Source organism: Gymnoscopelus braueri (genome assembly GCF_963280865.1).
Source record: "Gymnoscopelus braueri genome assembly, chromosome: 22".
NCBI lineage: Eukaryota > Metazoa > Chordata > Actinopteri > Myctophiformes > Myctophidae > Gymnoscopelus > Gymnoscopelus braueri.
Window position 1 is genome coordinate 40,387,400 of NC_137624.1, and position 19,621 is coordinate 40,407,020.

Genomic DNA, 19,621 nt, shown 5'->3' on the forward strand with positions numbered 1-19,621 from the left:
GGTGCCGCGCTTTGAGCTTGTAGATCTGCTATTTTTGAATATAGCCAAAGAAATCTAAAATGACACACAGATATGATCTTAAATGGGCATTTAAGATCACGCGTGCGTCCGTGTCGTGTGCACCATAGTCTGCATTCAGTCACCTGTCTTCATTCTTAAGCAGTGGGATCTCCTCAGTGCTCCCGTTGGCTCCAAACACCGACATGTAGATCTGTGTGTCCGTTCCTGCATTCTGCACGTCGCCCGTCACCACGGTCAGCTCATAGATGAGCTGACAGACAGAGATGACATATATTTTTGCTTATTTTTTAAATTAAATATTGTTTTATTTTAATTAAATACATATAATGCCAAATGCCCAAAATAGGGATGCCAGATTGAAAGTGATTAAGTGTGTCTGACGGTTTTATAAATATTTAACCAGTTAAAAGTATTAGCAAGGGCTTGTGACAAAATAATTACATTGGATACATTGGAACAGATTCTTAAAGTGGGGACCCCCATGGGTCTTTTGTTCTGGAAAATATAAGATATTTCACTATCAAACATGTTTGGAACATTTTAACGTCTACTCAGGCTTTTGTGTTTCACCCTGGACAGTTTTTAACTTTAATCGATTCAGTATTTAGATATTTGTCATTTTATCACACGCCCCCTTCCTATACAAACCCATTGTAACTTCAAACTCCGCCTGTTTTTGGTGAATCTAAATGGAGTTTGAAGTTACAATGGGTTTAGTCTCGCTCGGCCAGACTGTTGCCTCCCACAATTTTTCAAATGTTTGCGGTCATACAGTCTGGGACTCGGAAGCTCTGATCATGATTAGAATATAAACCGGATGTGAAGCCTCCTCCTCACTTCCGTTTCATCTTTACAGTCGCGCAAATTTATACGACTATAAATCAAAATCATCTAAGTATATTTAGCAGAAATGGAAATTAAAAAAGAAAATGTAAAGATATTTTAAAATATATTTTCGTGAACGGAAGTGCCAGCTTCCTCTCTCGGATTTTGGGAGTTGTAGTTCCAGACTCTATATAGCATTCGGAGATTGTGGAATAGTTGAGACTATAATGGGTTTGTATAGGAAGGGGGCATGTCTGATAAAAATGTATATCAAAAATCTAAATACTGAATCAAGCAACTTAAACAAACATAGACGTTAAAATTACCCCAAACATTACCACACACATTTTAGAACCACTGCAACCAGGGTTCTTTTTTCCATTTCCTGAAAAGTAACCATTTTGGACATCGTCTCTGTCTGATGAATATGACATGACATCATTTTGGAATTTGAATCCTGAAAAGTAATAATTTTGGACATAATATGTTATATGTGTGAAAAAACACAACAAGTTAAAATATGGAGATAAGAGCTTTCTGCCCGACCGCAACAACCAGTGGTGGAAAAAGTACTCACATTTGTTACTTAAGTAAAAGTATCAATACTGCAATGTAGAAATACTCTGTTTACAAGTAAAAGTCTGGAATTCTACTTGAGTAAAAGTACAAAAGTATTGGTATCAAAATGTACTTGAAGTACCAAAAGTAAAAGTACTCATTATGCAGAATGTCCCGTTACAAGTGCTCAAATGTATAAAAATAGCAGATCTACAAGCTCACAATGCGACGCATTGTGAGCTTGTAGATCTGCTATTTTCAAATGGACGAAATGTATATAGGGCTGAAGTGGTTACTGTATGTTTTGTAATTATAATCAGAATCTACAAAGTAACCAGTAAATACAGTTTTCAAATAAACGTAGCGAAGTAAAAGTATAATATTTGCCTCTGAGATGCAGTGGAGTAGAAGTAAAAGTGTTGGATATTGGAAATACTCAAGTAAGGTACAAAAACCTCGAGTAAATGTACCTAGTTACTTTACACCACTGGCAACGACATACACGTTTTTTTTCCACCCCGACAGCCACCCTGTGTCTACCTGCAGGGTGATGGCGATGCAGTCTGCGTCCAGCACGTTGAAGATGCGTGCGGTCAGGCCGTCTCCTCGGTCTTTGGCCAGCCAGCACTTGCAAGGGAAAATGTATTTGACCCCTCTGGTCGGCACGGCAACCGCCAGCTCATCCACCAGCCAGCAGCTCTCAGGAGTGGCTCCATCATGACCGAGCTGCATGAGGAGACACACAGTCATTACTGTGTGTGTGTGTGTGTGTGTCTATCTACAAGTTCAAGATCTGCTGTGTGTGTGTGTGTGTGTGTGTGTGTGTGTGTGTGTGTGTGTGTGTGTGTGTGTGTGTGTGTGTGTGTGTGTGTGTGTGTGTGTGTGTGTGTGTGTGTGTGTGTGTGTGTGTGTGTGTGTGTGTGTGTGTGTGTGTGTCAAATTGTCTATCTACAAGTTCAAGATCTGCTATTTTTCTTTTTAAATTCACTATTTTCTGCTATTTCATGTCCACCCAAGTATATTATTAGTAATAACATTGTGTGCGTGCGTGCGTGCGTGCGTGTGTGCGTGTCGCCTAGTGATGGGACGTTCATGACCGATTCGTTCAAAATGACTCGTTCTTTGCTGTGGCATGAACGCGAACGAACTAGTTCAGTTCCTGAATGAAGTTCATTCAGGAATGGCACTGTACCAATGGTACGTAATGGCTAAATGGCACGTAATATCTGTGAAAATAGCTCAACCGTACCAATGGTACGGTTGAGTTGTTTTTCACTAGACAACAGCACTACTGAAAGGTGAACATGAACGAATCATTTGAATGGAGCATTGCCGTTCAAACACGAACAAAATCGTTCGTTCACTGAAATGATTTTATCTATTTTTTGCCACTAGTGTCGCCTCGTGCACATGCATGCATTTGTGTGTGTGTGTGTGTGTGTGTGTGCGTGTGCGTTCACATTTCTCTTTTTCCCTCACCTCCACCTTCTTGATCTCTCCTACATCTGCGCCTTCGTTGTAGAAGCACTCCAGTGATCCGCACTCATATGTGATGCCCTCGTCCAATTCCAGCCACATCCTCTGGGTCTTGTTGTGATTGGCTCCTCCGGTGATGATCAGGAACACCCTGCTGGTGGTGCTGGCGTCCTTATCCAACCCCGTCAGGATGGTGATGTGGTAAGGAACGACTACACAGGAGAGCAGCAAATAATACTCGTCTATAAACAGTATGGTTCTATTCTATTAGGAAGCATGGTTCGGCGCATGGTTCGGCGCATGGTTCGGCGCTTTCCCCAGGCTGGCAGAGGGAGAGTAGCGCCCATGATTACAAGCTTAGGCAATTGGCACTGGGTGAAAAATGGGTTACAAAATCGTGGGATAATAATTTTTTATATAAAATGTAAAAAAAAACTGTAGTTCTCAAACCTTTTAACCCATTAAGACCGGGAACGCATCAGTGTAACCGCTATTCAAAAAATAGCAGATATACAAGCTCATAGCTCAGCACCGAGTGCCGTGCTATGAGCTTGTAGATCTGCTATTTTAGGGGGGGAAATCGTGAACATTACATTTGTGCAAATATTTGAATATATATTTTAAGGGGAATATTTGTAACTCAAATCTTTGCTTCTGGGGGGGGGTCCCTGAAACGGAATATTTGAGATGGGGGTCCACGGCCAAATACATTTTGGGGGTCCTTGACATGGAAAAGTTTGAGAGCCACTGATATAGCAACATAGGTTTTTTTCAAAAAACGGTTAGGATTTAGAAGACATTTTGTAGAATATATATTCAAAGATTTGCACACATCTTTTGCACAAACGATTTTTCAAAAATAGCAGATCTACAAGCTCATAGTGCGGCACTCGGTGCCGCACTATGAGCTTGTAGATCTGCTATTTTTGAATAGCCAAAGAAGTCTAAAATGACAGAGATGCCTGCCTGGATTGAATGGATTAATATCAAGGACCCAACTCTGAGAGTTGTATAGAAATGGAACCCCTAATAAAGGGTCCATTTGGTTCCATTTTGTACACTCTCAGAGTTACGGACATACTGTATAAAGGGTCCATTTGGAACCCCCTCAGGGGAACCCTGAACCCGGGACCACCCACTTTGGGAAGCGCTGAAAAGCTAATCTTTTGAAGGTGTGTGTGAGTGGAAGACTGAAGAAGCAGTGTCACCATATTTAACCACTTAACTCTTTGACTGCCAGAGTATTTTCATAAAGTACTCCCCCAGTGCCAGCGATTTGTGTTTTTTGTTGTTATTTAATTTTCATATAGTAAGTCTAGCTGCGGTTTTGAACACATACGATGGTTCCACCAGTAGAGAGCAGCAAATAGACACTTTCATCAGCTCGCTGACTCGCTGCCCCCCCCCCCAACAGAGCCAAACAGTGAAATACGTCAAACCGGATGTTCTCAGATTCTCCGATTGCAAAAATGTACGATGTGATACACGACGGCGATGACTGTTCGTCACCCAGACTATAGATTATAGAAGTGGACCTCTCCGTTTGTATTTTATACCGTGTGAAAAACCCGTGTGTTTCCCTATTCTGGCCGAAAATGACCGTGGAAAAAAATGAAAACCGGAAAAGGAATCTGCGTCATAAAACCGGATGCAAGTGTGGGTGAAGTAAGTGGAACTCGAATCCTAGAGTGAAACATTTCAGAATAGCGCGATCAGAGATTAAACAATGAACGCGCGTCCAACGCGTCTAACACGTCGACGGCCAACTGGACAAACTAGCAATTGACGCGTTATCGAGTCAACCGCAGTCAAAGAGTTAAAGGGATATTTCACTTTCAAAACAATTTTGGGTCATTTTGTCGTCTACTCAGGCTTTTGTGAGTCCCCCAGACACAGTTTTTAAGTTGCTTGATTCAGTATTTAGATCCATTTTCAACATGTTAGATTCATCAAAAACACCCGTCCTTGGTTCTGGTGACTCATCCTGCCCTCCTAATACAGTACGTGAGGGGGTCATGTTTTTTTTCATTTTCCCCCCAAAAATCGAACATGGTTAAAAATGGAGTTTGAAGTTACAATGGGTTTGTATAGGAAGGGGGCGTGTCTGATAAAAAATGAATATCAAAAATCTAAATTAACTTAAAAACTGTCCGGGCTGCTCAAAAAGCCTGAGTAGACGATAAAATGAATTAAGTGAAATATCCCTTTAAGCCCTACAATATGGGGCTTAGGTATATGCTTCATTGCAAGACAAATAGCAACAAAAAAAAAATAACTATTTTGAAATTTTTGAAATGCCCAAAATAGGGAGGACAAGTTTAAACTGGTTGAAAGGCAACCATTATGACCTGAAATGTTGGTTGATATATGGCTGTTGGTAGCCTAGCCTACAGTATGTGTGTCATTCTATGGCTACCAATGAACATGGTGACTATTTAGTGTTATATTGTTTACTTACTGGGCAGTTCTTCCACTTCCTCCTCCACCACCTCCTTCTTCTTCTTGCTCTTCTTGTTCATATTACTGTCCAGATCTTTCTCCGTCAGAGCCGGGCTCTTTATGCTGTCCAGACCCTCTCTCACCCCCTCGAAATCCTGTATCGACACAATGTGAGAGAAACAAGCAACCAGGTCTATGAAAACAAGCCCAAAAGAAGCGACTATAGGCCACATGAACACTTTAAACCTATATACTGTATCGCGATGTGACGATAAACTTGATCTGCTTTTTTTTTTTTTTTTTACATTTTAGAAAACAATGAGTACTTTCCACCTTTGGTACTTTTAGGTACATTTTGATACCAATACTTTTGTAAATTTTGAATTCTGGACTTTTACTTGTAACAGAGTATTTCTACATTGCACTATTGATACTTTTACTTAACAGAGTAGTTCACCCAAAAAACTACTTATTTTTTTTAATCAATTACACACTCCATGAAGCATTGAGTTCATGAAGATTTTTTTGTTTTTATCACATTCCTAAGACAATAGTTTGATGACCGGGTGTAGTATTTCCGGTAGGAGACTCAAAGACTTAAAGACTCAAAGGAGTCTCCTTTGAGTCTTTAAGTCTTTGAGTCTCCTACCGGATACATTAGCATGTTTCCACCGGTCATCAAATTATTGTCTTAGGAATGTGACAAAAACCAAAAAATCTCCATGAATGCAATGCTTCATGGGGTGAGTAATTGATAGAAAATACGATTTGTTTTTAGGGTGAACTACTCCTTTAAGTAAAAGATGCGAGTACTTTTTCCACCACTGCGCGCGCACACACACACACACACGCACACGCACACGCACACGCACACGCACACACGCACACAACCTACCTTGACGTAGAAGACCCTCTGGATGCGTTTGTCCTCCCTCTTGGTGGAGAGCCAGCGTTCACACAGGAAGAGGAACACCTCCTCCGTGTCTGAGTTATACACCTCCACCTGGTCCAGGTACCAATCAGGACTCAGCATGCTGTTGTCGTGTCGGATTTTCACCTTGAACACCTGTCCAAGGTCGACCGCCTCCAGCGAGAACTTATCCACCTGCGGCCAATCAGAGAAAGGCGACGACATGCATGCATGTTTAATAGTTCTCACACTTTTTCGAAATTCAAAATTGTTCAAACTTTTTCAAAAGCTTTCAAGATTTTTAAAACTTTTTTTCAAAAATAGCAGATGTACAAGCTCGCAGGGCGTGGCACGAAGTGACGCAAAACATCTAAAATGTCACAGATGCTTTCGAGGTTTTAATGGGTTCATAATAATAATAATAATAGTAATAATAACAATAATAATATTCATAATCATAATATGATTTAACATAGAAATGATACACGAAACCTTTTTTCAAATGTCCTTTTAACCACAAGTCAGACAATGTGCGTCTGTAGGAAAAATAAAGAATTTATGTTGCATGGTTATGTACACGGTACACTCTCGGCGTAAATAAACATTTTGTTCAAAAGTTTTCTGTTAAAAAGGTTAAAGCTCTGATAATAATCATTGCTACATGGAGTGTTTGTTCAGTAACAGGGTTCTCCACGTCTCTCCAGCTCTTTAATAAACCGTAAATACATTTTCAGGTTGGGATACAGGTACCAATGTCATCTGATCAGAAAAGAGAACTCATACAGGATACAGGATAACGTCACCTTGCTAAACTAATGGCCTAAGTCATTTGTTGAGGAAAATGTTATTTTTGCCTAAGTCAGCTCCTCATGACACTGGCCACCTCTGGTAAAATCGCCCATCTCCTAATTGAAAAGGATCATGCTGTTCACTCCCCTTTTAGTGTAATGGCCTAACTCCCTAGTGTGACTTAGGCCAAAATAGGCCTTTTTTTGGGCCTAAGTCACATGGTTTTGTGACTTAAGCCAAATTATTTACTGATTTAGACCATTTTGTATTTTTTGTTGCTTTTTTTTGGTAAGTAAGTCAGTAAGTCACATTTAATCCTATTTAAACCTATTTAAATCTCTTATGTTACAACTAACACAGACAGTGTTATTTCTATTTAAATAGTCATAATTTGTTATAAACATTTTGGGTGAAATGATTAAGAAATATCATATAGTTTTGTTTTGGATCAGTTTTTTATTTTTCCTGAAAAACAAAAAAAATTACTTTGGCCATTAGTTTAGCAAGGCGACGATAAATGAAACCGGGAGTGATGAAAAAAAAAGCAGACAAAATTGGCACTCGAACACTTTTTTTGTATCTGATGAATGATGTTTGAGGCATTCTCTCTACTGATTGGATGATTGGTATCCTGACCCCAACATTTACTCGGAATATGGAACTATTCAACACTTATTGTAACTAAACATTTCATTTACACCACCTTTAACACATTCGGTGCCAAAATTTTATAATAACAAGATTACGTTCGGTGCCAGAAATCTGCACCGTTGAGCTGCGCGGCGCTGTTTAAGCTGTAGACTCCACGACGTGCCTTCCATGTGAAACAAAGCATGCGTGCGTTTTGGACGATGGTCCTGGCTAACGCCTGGAACGATAACATCTTTCACGCGGGTCACAATGGAGCGCAGCGATCGCGCGTACAAAATGAGTCGTTTTGCCCAACGTAAAAAGTGTCGAAGTTATAGGGGTTTTAGAGAAGGAGATAGAACGGAAGAGGATGGGGAGCCATGTTTTTTGGCACGGTGATCTATAAGCAGTGGTGGAAAGTAACTAAGTACATTTACTTAAGTACTGTACTTAAGTACAATTTTGAGGTATTTGTACTTTACTTGAGTATTTCCAATATCCAATACTTTTACTTCTACTCCAATCTCAGAGGCAAATATTGTACTTTTACTCCACTACAATTATTTGAAAACTTTAGTTACTTTTCAGATGTAAATTATGATATAATGAAACATACATTAACCACTTTAACCCTATTTTATACATAGGCTATTTGAAAATAGCCGATCTACAAGCTCACAACGCGTCGCATCGCGACGCGTTGTGAACTTGTAGATCTGCTATTTTCAAATATTTAGTACTTTTACTTTTGGTACTTTAAGTACATTTTGATGCCAATACTTTTGTACTTTTACTTAAAGGCATACTAGGTAACGTTTTCAACAAAACTAAAGTTAAATTGTATATCTTTTGTGAGTGGCAAAAGTTTCACAACACCCACTCCATGAATTTCACCCCCGGAAGCCTTTTATTTATATATTTTATATTGAACGTGGACTGGGGGGACTTTCCCGGGGAAATGACGTCATCTGGCCGGAAAACGGAGGTGGAAATGCACTGGTTTCCTGTTTGGCCAGGAACTACCGCAACGGTTTTCTGTTTGGCCAGGAACTATCGCGCAAATAACAAAAAGGAACCTCACGCTGATTTTAAGAGAATGTAGGATTAGAAGATCGAAAAAGAACAGAAAAAGAAAGCACAGCTCATGGTAACTAATGCTCCACTGGCTAAGAGAAACGATCCGCAGATAGTATAAAACAATTAAAATAACGCTATTTGAAACGCTTCCGGCTTCCGGTGAAAACGAATGGAATTCTGGGTAATCGAGGACCACGGAAATTGTATGCAGTGACGGTAGTGACCAGCAGAGGTTGCTAAAAATCGTTTGTTGTGAATTTGCATTGTACAACTTTAAGTAAATTTTGAATTCTGGACTTTTACTTGTAACAGAGTACTTTTATATTGCAGTATTGGTACTTTTACTTAAGTAAATAATTTGAGTACTTTTTCCACCACTGGCTATAAGGCCCTTCCTTCTCAGATTCACCGTGGGTGATTCCAGAGCTGCTCCAGCCCCTCCCGTGTGGAGAAAAAAAACGCAAAAAACAAAAGCGACCGAAAACACGGTTCGGACCGTGTTCGGCAACCGAAACGCTACTCTGTGTAAACACGGTTCAGACCGTGTTTGGCGTCCAATGTGTTAATTGATCTAATTGTAACTCAGAGTGTAAAAAGAGTACATTCGTTACACTCTCAGAGTTCAAACCAACAGTGTGTGTGTTCTCTTACAGATCCCCGGCCAAACTTGTTGACGGTGGTCTCTGACTTGTTGAGGACGCGTTCTCCGGTGTCTCCCTGGTTTCCGTAGATGGTGAGGAAGACGGTGGCGTCGGTGCCCCCACCGTAGACGTCACCCGTGGTGACCGTCACGTTGTATATGAAAACTGGAGAGAAGGAGGGGGAGGGCACAGACAAAGGTACAACTTACACAACATTTGTGAACGTCCTGTATATCAAATTGGCTACTGGGAGGGGCGGCGGGCGGGCGGGCGGGCTGGCGGCAGTGGTGGAAAAAGTACTCAAATTCTGTACTTAAGTAAAAGTACCAATACTGCAATATAAAAATACTCTGTTACAAGTAAAAATCCAAAATTAAAAATTTACTTGAGTAAAAGTACAAAAGTATTGGCATCAAAATGTACTTAAAGTACCAAAAGTAAAAGTACAAAATATTTGAAAATAGCCGATCTACAAGCTCACAACGCGTCGCGATGCGACGCGTTGTGAGCTTGTAGATCTGCTATTTTCAAATAGCCTATGTATAAAATAGGGCTAAAGTGGTTAATGTATGTTTCATTATATCATAGTTTATATCTGCAAAGTAACTAGTAACTAAAGTTTTCAAATAATTGTAGTGGAGTAAAAGTACAATATTTGCCTCTGAGATGTAGTGGAGTAGAAGTAAAAGTATTGGAAATTGGAAATACTCAAGTAAAGTACAAATACCTCAAAATTGTACTTAAGTACAGTACTTGAGTAAATGTACTTAGTTACTTTCCACCACTGGCTGGCGGGCAGGGTCAGAAGACACACGCACACCACACGTGTGTGTACTTGTGTGTACTGTAAAAGACATGTGTGTATTGTTCATACATGAATGTGAGTGTAACTGTATTATCCTGTGTGTGCTTGCGTGCGTACGTATGTGCGTGCGCGTGTGTGTGTGTGTGTGTGTGCGTGTGCGTGTGCGTGTGCGTGTGCATGTGGACATACTCTCCAGTGCGTCTTCCACTTCGACCTCAGTGACCTTCAGGCTGCCGTCCCGTGATAGTTTGGTGGTGATGATGTCAGAGGGTACCAGCTCCCTCACTATCTCTCCATCGTCCTCTGATTTGGCCAGCCAGCATTCACATGGGAAGATGTTGGTTTCTGAACCCTGGAGAGGAGAGAGACACACACGTTACAGTACCACACCGTGCGTGCGTGCGTGCGTGCGTGCGTGCGTGCGTGCGTGCGTGCGTGCGTGCGTGCGTGCGTGCGTGCGTGCGTGCGTGCGTGCGTGCGCAATAAACTGTGGTGGAAAAAGTACTCAAATGTTTTACTTAAGTAAAAGTATAAATACTGCAATGTGGAAGTACTCTGTTACAAGTAAAAGTCCGGAATTCAAAATGTACTTGAGTAAAAGTACAAAAGTATTGGCGTCAAAATGTACTTAAAGTACCAAAAGTAAAAGTATTAAAATGTTTGAAAATAGCAGATAAGCTCACAACGCGTCGCATCGCGAGCTTGTAGATCGGCTATTTTCAAATAGCCTAGTTATAAAATAGGGCTAAAGTGGTTAATGTATGTTTTATAATGTAATCATTTATATCTGCAAAGTAACTAGTAATAGTAACTAAAGTTTTCAAATAATTGTAGTGGAGTAAAAGTACAATATTTGCCTCTGAGATGTAGTGGAGTAGAAGTAAAAGTATTGGAACTTAGAAATACTCAAGTAAAGTACAAATACCTCAAAATTTTACTTAAGTACAGTACTTGAGTAAATGTACTTAGTTACTTTCCACCACTGCGTGCGTGCGTCCGTGCGTGCGTGCACGCGTGCAATAAAGTATAAAGTTTAAAAAGACCCAAAGGTCTCTTCAACCTTTGGGTGAAGAGAACACCTCCACCTGCTGACCAAAGACGGTATTGTTTTCTCTTTGTCTAAGGCACGGGTCCTCAACGTATTTCATGCCAAGGACCCCCTAGCTTAGAGAGAGATGAAGCAGGGACCCCCCCCCCCCCCACTACATATTGTATAAAATTGTGTTTTAGATTAAACTTTTTTTGTTTACTTGGTCTGCCCTTTTCCCCCTCTACCCCTATACCTCTTTGCCAAAAATAGCCGATCTACATGTAGATCTGCTATTTTTGGCTAAAGTTCTCTTCAGAAAAGGGATGCTAGGGTTCAAGTGGTTGAATCATAATCACACAAAGATTTGGCGGACCCCCTGTAGTGACTCTGAGGACCCCCTAGGGGTCCCGGAGGACCCCCTGTTGAAGACCCCTGGTCTAAGGTTCTCTCTTTGTCTCAAAACATATTCACAGTTGTCAAGTCTGTATTCTATTGATAACTTTTTTTTTTATCATTTTTGAATAACAAAAATAATCAAAAATGGAAATTTTGATTATTGACTATTTTATTTAAATAACTTTTTTTCTTTTTAAATAATCAATTATTTTGATTAACTGTTGCACCCCTACTGGGCTGCAGATGGTACCTTCCCCTTCCTGAGAAGCCGTCTGATCTCCACTCGGTCCAGGTGCCATCCAGGGTTGGTGCCTCGGTTGTCATGTTCTACTCGAATCTTCTCGAACACATCGCCGATGTCCTCTACCTGCACACAGAATATTCAGTATGAAAAGCTTATAGCTTGGGTACAGGAGCACATCCCAGTGGGCCAAGTGATTAATGCAGGTGCTCAAGTAAAAAAAAAGGGCACCTTGCGCGGCGCGCGGAACCGCCAGCTGCCCTAGTAGTGCACATTTTGGGCAATTGTTAATATCTTAATCCAGAATTGATCGATGTCACCAGATCTGCTTATTATCATTTCCCCGCAAGATTTTATTTGAAAATAGCCGATCTACAAGCTCACAACGCGTCGTGTCGCGTTGTGAGCTTGTAGATCTGCTATTTTCAAATAGCTGATGTACATGTTAAAGTACTCATGTGGTCCATAGTCGCTTCTTTTGGGCTGGTTTTCATAGACCTGGTTGCTTGTTTCTCTCACAGAATCTGGCAACACTGGTCCTGTCTATGCCTTCGCTGCAGAACTGCCTAAAAAAGAACCTTTAATATCCTCCAATGGCTTCCAGCAAAGTAAGGAAAATGCATTCGAGAACATACAAAACTATGGTATGCTTTGAAAAACTTCAACAGTAATGTATATGTTACAGGACGATTGAATAACCAGGACGAATGAAGAAGGAGCGCTTGTTTTCAGGCAATTCTGTAAAACCAACGCTAGAGGGCAATGCAAGCCAGACTAGAGGGAGGGGGTGTGTGTGCGTGTGTTTGTGCGCACGCGCACACGCATGCACACACATGCGCACGCATGCACACACATGCGCGCGCATGCACGCGCCCGCGCACACACGCATTGTTTTAGTTTCTCCCTGAGACACACACACACACACACACACACACACACACACACACACACACACACACACACACACACACACACAGTGATCCATGAAAAGAACTATTCTGTCCCTATCGGTTTACAACTCGGACGGCGCTGTGTCGACTATCAGAGCATCGGCCGGTCAGCGCGGGCACTGGCGCCTGGAGGCGCGAGGGCGCGCCTCCTCGGCCTCAAGCTCTGCTGAGTCGGCGCGCCTCCGTCATGGACAATAACTATTATCACGTGCGTGTGAACGTGTGTTCAGCGTTCCCCTAGCGTAGCTTCCTGGTTGCTACGTGGGGGGTAGCCTGAGGCTACGAGCTCAATCCATGGTCTTGAAGGGCGGACCCAAACACAGCCGCCTGGATTTGTGCGTGGCTTCCTATTGCTTCACCAATCTATGTCCCCGCCTCCCCTCCCCTCCCCCCCTCGGCCTGTGCACGGAGCACGCTGACGTCACCAAATTTAGAGCGACGCCCCTCTGCACTCTGATTGGTTAGGAGATAACAAGGTCCAAGACCATTGTTCCTGCATCGCTCCCCCAGGCTTTTTTTCTTTTGTAACAAAAAAAAAGCCTGGGTTTCCGAGGCTACGTGGGGGGGAACAACAACAGACAGGTCCGCGTCGCATCAAAGCCCCGCCTCGCCCCGAAGCCCCGTGCCTAAAAACGAGCGCTCTGTCTTCAATCGTCCTGGTTATTCAATCGTCCTGTGACATATATACATCATGAAGTCAATGGGCAAAAACAGTGGTATGGTCCTTTATCCAATTAAAGCCTATACCTAGTTGACTGGAGTCCCCCTGGGTCCTATTCTTGTTCCTCTAGTATTTCCCCGTAAGACAAAAAATGTCTTCCCGAAAATAGCAGCATCTATGCCTTGTGAGCTTGTAGATCGGCTATTTTCTGCAGAATGGGGACACTGGATTTCAAGTGGTTAAAGTTGACCAACACCTGCTCAAATACAGTATTTAAGACGATAAGCTAGTATTGACTCAACCATTAGGCAGAGTAGGCAATTGCCTAGGGCGCCATGAGGACGGAGGGTCACCCACCAAGCCTAGAAAATTCTTCTGAGCCGCTTGGACACTATACCGATGTTGGCTCCATAAGCTGTAGCCTTTGATTTCCTTTGAATAAAACCATATTGGATCAAGGAATTGACACTCTCACTTCTGCTGATCATAGGAAAATTAGAATCACAGAGATTCGTTTAGAATCAGTCCAGAGAGAGCCTGATCTGAATGTTGTGCCTTTGTGCGCCGTTATGCGCACTGCCTGACAGCTACTGTATCCATTGCAAGTTGCAACCAACTGTACACCAACAAGGTCAAAACGATAATAATAATTATTAGTATTATAATAATAGCATCAATTCATTCAATTCAAATAGCCAACGTTTAAATAAGGCTGAAGTGGTTGAGGATGTAATAATATCAATCTAAATCTACATCATAACTAACGTTTTCAAATAATTGTCGCGGATTAAAAGTACAATATTTGCCTCTGAGATGTAGTGGAGTAAGTAACAGTATAGAAAAATGGAAATACTCAAGTAATAATAAGGTCTATTATTGCAATATTAAGGTATATAATAATAATAATAATAATAATAATAAGTGTGCTTATATTAAGTTCTGCAAGCACTTAAGTTGCTCTAACATATACGTTGCAAAGTAGCCTGTCTATTAACAATAATAATAATAATAATACTGGCACCGGTGATAAAAACACAATGTATTGATATAAGGAATTAACCAGTGGTGGAAAAAGTACTCAAATGTTTTACTTAAGTAAAAGTGTCAATACTGCAATGTAGGAGTACTCCGTTACAAGTAAAAGTGCGGAATAAAAAAATTACTTGAGTAAAAGTACAAAAGTATTGGTATCAAAATGTACTTAAATTACCAAAAGTAAAAGTACTAACATTGAAAATAGCAGATCTACAAGCTCACAACGCGTCGCTTTGCAACGCGTTGTGAGCTTGTAGATCGGCTATTTTCAAATAGCCTAGGTATAAAATAGGGCTGAAAGGGTTAATGTATATTTTATAATGTAATAATTTATTTATATCTGCAAAGTAACTAGTAACTAAAGTTTTCAAATAATTGTAGTGGAGTAAAGTACAATATTTGGACCCGAGATGTAGTGGAGTAGAAGTAAAAGTATTGGAAATTGGAAATACTCAAGTAAAGTACAAATACCTCAAAATTGTACTTAAGTACAGTACTTAAGTAAATGTACTAAGTTACTTTCCACCACTGGAATTAACAGTCACACTTTTGTGGATTACATAAAATTGTAATGACAAATTCCAAGATGAACTCTGCGGCCGCACTGAGGCCCGCCAAGCCGTCTGACATTCCCCGAAGGTTGGTTTCCAAGCTCTAACCTTGGATTGCCTTTCAATAAAACCATATTTGATGGACATATGTATCACCTACCTGTTACTGATTTGAGAGAATTTTATATTATTGTAATCAGTTCATTATTTCCTGTGTAATCCATGAATAAAACTGAAGTGTGTCATTTGGAGCGCGACACAAATCGCGCGACACAAATTGTCTTCTTTGAATGGACTATCATCTTATATAAACAAAATTGACACAAGGAATTGACACACTCACATCTGCTGATAATAGGAAAATTATAATCACAGACATTCCTGGAGAATTAGAAGATAGAATGTTGTGTGCCGGGCTGTATGCGCAACAATGCATTGGTTTGTATTGTATTGGACCAGTGCGCAACGAATAATGATAATATTATTATAATAATAATAATCCTTGAATAGCATCAATTTCTCCACCATAATAAAGAATAGGATGAACGCACAGGCTATTATATCGCATAATCCAAGTAAATCCACCGTGCGTAGAAGGTGAGTATAGGCTCTCATAAGGATCTCATTGTGGGAACATCATAAGGATCGCGAGCGCACGCTTTATTAAGACGTTTGAACGACATAAGGATCTCGAGCGCACGCCTTATTAAGACGTTTGAACGACATAAGGATCTCAAGCGCACGCCTTATTAAGACGTTTGAACGACATAAGGATCTCGAGCGCACGTCTTATTAACCATTCAGTTCCAGAATTATTTTGTTGAATTATTTATAGTTGTGTTGTCCCAGTGCCAGAGCCAAAAATACATTGTAAAAAAAAGTGCTTAGGAAGCGAGATACAGCCTTTTTCAGTAAGATGTTAAACAAGAGGTGAATGGAGCAGCAAATCTTCAAATCATGATATCTTGGGTTCTGAACATTTTAAAAAAAGAAATAAAAAAAAGAAGAAAAACTAATATTTTTTTTCATGACGTCTCAGACGTCATTGGCAGGCTGGGCTAATAAAAACTATTTTTTTTTTTAAAAAGCTATTTTGGAGCTTTGGTCTGCTGAAAACGGGTGGTTTTCAATGGAAAAAAAGAAACTGAGTTACAGCTGTTTTTCTGAAAATCTCATCATTGGGAAGGGTGGGAGTGACGTTTTTTGGAATTATGTCACATCCACATTTTTGAGCGGTGTAACCGCTCCTTTAAGAGGGTTTAGGACCCATCCGTGGTGAAAGTTTTTCTTTCCGTCACGAAAATGTGTCTTTCGCTGTGACGCCATGCTGTGGAAAACATGCCCATAGGCTAAGCTCTGCAGGACGTGTTGTGATTGGCTAGCGAGACACATGATGAAATTAACTTCAAACTTCGCAGACGTGCTGTGATTGGCTAGCGAGACGCATGATGAAATTAATAATAATGTAAAAAATGTAAGCGCGTCACCTCGCAGGACGTGCTGTGATTGGCTACCGAGATGCATGGTGAAATTAATAACTCATAAATAGCACCGCTCATTTCACACTGGGTGTGATTTATGGGCGGTGTAGCCGCCCCTATAAGTGGGGTTGGGATATTTGCACACCAAATCCTGCGCTGTGATTGGCCACCAGTGTACCCCCCTAACCCTGCACCGTGATTGGCCAATCACAGTCTATTCAGGACTGTGATTGGCTAGGGAAACATGACACATGTGCATAGCCCTATAAATAGGACTATGCACTTTAAAAAAACACATTTATGTTTTTTTTTGTTATAAAAACACTTTTATGGTTTTTTTTAAGTTAACTTCCATCACTGTGATGACCACTGTGACCACACCGCCCACTTCACACTGGGTGTGATTTTTCTTCTCTGAGAGACGATCGATCATTCCAAAGCTGTGTTAGGTCGCCCCTTGTGGAATTTTCCCAAAAAAATGAAAGAACGCATATGCGATCTAGGCAATCAATGTGTTAAGAACAATTTTGAGGTATTTTTACTGGAGTAATTCCAATTTTGAGTACTTTTACTTCTACTCCACTACATCTCAGAGGCAAATATTGTACTGGCAGGGATGTGCGTTCCACTGAGCATGTGAACCTTTCTAGTGGTTTTTAGTCATGGCTGCCAGTTCCCACCTGATGTTGTGAGGGAGTTCTGACTGCTCCACACCGTACTGAATAACTACTAGCTTGCATAATGTCTTCAGTGTTGGACTTAAATCTAAGATGAACAGACCAGAGATGTTTCCTTCGTAATCAAAGAGTATGATACGATCTCCCACCATGCAACAGCACCCTGCTGCAACAGCACCCCACATACAATACATCTGAGAAAGGCCGTTTCCCTTGAGTTCAACCTTATTCCAGGTGAAGGTCACTGGGCTGAATTTCCACACATAATTTAAGTATTTCCCGTTGTAGCCACCATATATGTACAGCTCTCCATTGTAGGCAAAGGCTGAATGACCCCAGCATCCTTCTGGGAGAGGCTGTGCAGGAGGTGTGTTCAGCCAGTTGTTGGTCTCTGTGTCAAACACACTGATGTTGACTCCCACTTCCCCATGGCCCTCAAATACAAACATCTTTGTCCCGATGATGGTGGCAGAGTGCCTACATGAAGCAGGTGGTGGCGTTCCTCTGGTGTTAATTAAAGCCCAGACCATTGTGGTGGTGTCCAACTTGTACATGTCATTCATCATCCGGTCCTTGATTCCTCCATAGATATACATGACCTTCTCCAAGACACAGGCTGTGTGGCATTGCCTTGCCTCTGGAACGGTTCCAGAAATCTCAGGCTTGAACCATCTGTGGGAGTCGACATCAAATCCATAGAGCAGGTTGCAGTAAGGAAACCCTCCCCAGATGTAGACACACTCTGCTATAAGTACAGCTGTGTGGCCCGAGCGCCTGGAGGGAACATCAGGGGGATCTTCTCCTCTTCCATTTGTCCATGGGGGCAACTTCCTCCAACACAGAGACACTGTGTTAAAGATGTGGACATCAATCTGAACACTGTACTCCTTGTGATAGTTTCCTTCAAATGAGTACACCTTGTGTCCGACTACCACAGCAGCTGGGCTGTAATTATGATGTCCTTTCAGATGTATCGTCCAGTGAAACATTTCACACACCAGCACCACTGTGAATGAGTGCAACTAATCTACAGAAAGGTTGTTAGAAGGCAGGGCAATTTATATCCAGAAGTTGCTGAATGGTGTTCTGTTAGAAACTACAATAACGACATTTAAAAGGACAATTACATCTGATGTAATAATGATGTAGTGATATCATTGCGTGATGACATCATTATATGGAATAGCTAATGACGTAACTCAACCTGAATGTGTATTTCAGCTAAATCTATGTCAGAATTTTGTCGGTACTATGACATTTCCATATTTGGGCATATCGTGATAAAGACGCGGCGGATTTCCCCTTTAACCGGGCACTGCTGATTATCAAGTATGTAGATCAGCTTTTTTTTTTTTTTATCATGAAAATTTGTCCAAATCTTTTTTTCTGGGGGTCCCTTTGAGAACCACTGATTATATTAACACATTGTAGGCATGTAACGATTTATCGTAAATCGATTTAAATCGATTCAAAGTGGTGACAATTTAAATCGATTTCATAAAAACATACATCGCGATGCAACCAGCAGAGGGCGCAATCGAGTCAGACTCCCTTCCTTGTTGTCCGCCTACTATTTTGTCCCCTCAGGGCCACCATAGCTGCCTGCTGTCTCTTCTTCACTCACTCAACGGCAGGCTATGAACGGCAGAGAGGGGTTCACGTCCTCTCAGGCTATGAAATCTAAACAACTAGGCGATGGCACTGCATAAAGAGGGAAATGTGCGTCGCATGTAAACATGTTTATTTGATTGATGAATAGCCCAAACTATAACGTTTACCTCCTCCCCCGTCTGACGACGTTGTTAGCTGTCTGATTTAAACTCTGTAGGAAACACAACTGATAGGCTTCTAATGAAAACGGCTAATTCTGGAGCGCCTCGGTGCGGCTGTAGAGTGCAATGAATAATAATCTAATTTAATAATTCAACAATTGTATCAGACCGCTGACAACGTCAAACTCCTTTCAACACTGTCAACAATTTCATTGGTACTAATCAATTAATTCTTATCTAATCGCATTTGGAGCAGTTTAAAACAGATTCCCTTATTACATAAATGTGTTGTTTTATACAGAATGCTGAGAATGTAGCATAGATAAAAATGTACTTGTAAATACCAAGGCTAAGCCTTAGTTTGTTTATTTGAAGAGGTTTTCTTTATAATTTATTTCATCTGGGATATATCTTTTAAAATTCATTTATTTCATAAGACTTATATATTTAAAGTTATTATTTTACAAATAAAAAAGTATATGTCTTAATGTGTCAGTTAATGCATGTACCTCATGAATAAAAAGGCTTTATTTAATTTCATATATTACTAAGAGTATAAGAGAAAATATGGTTTTAAAAAAATACATGATTTTTGTAAAATAAATAATCAAGGTTTTTCAGTAATTTGTCTGGAAAAGAAATGTGCTAAACCTCGA

At 40.8% G+C, this 19,621-nt stretch overlaps 1 protein-coding gene across 1 annotated transcript in view; it reads right to left on the reverse strand.

Moving 5' to 3' along the window:
* Nucleotides 1–19,621, reverse strand: part of loxhd1a (lipoxygenase homology PLAT domains 1a) — a gene marked incomplete at both ends in the record, with an annotated part of 83,262 nt that overhangs the window by 9,746 nt on the left and 53,895 nt on the right. The window contains 8 exons of the mRNA XM_080419622.1: nt 144–271; nt 1,945–2,130; nt 2,884–3,092; nt 5,339–5,474; nt 6,215–6,424; nt 9,377–9,531; nt 10,361–10,523; nt 11,848–11,964. Of these exons, the coding sequence (XP_080275748.1) occupies nt 144–271; nt 1,945–2,130; nt 2,884–3,092; nt 5,339–5,474; nt 6,215–6,424; nt 9,377–9,531; nt 10,361–10,523; nt 11,848–11,964 (1,304 nt within the window). The remainder of the gene's footprint in view (nt 1–143; nt 272–1,944; nt 2,131–2,883; nt 3,093–5,338; nt 5,475–6,214; nt 6,425–9,376; nt 9,532–10,360; nt 10,524–11,847; nt 11,965–19,621) is intronic.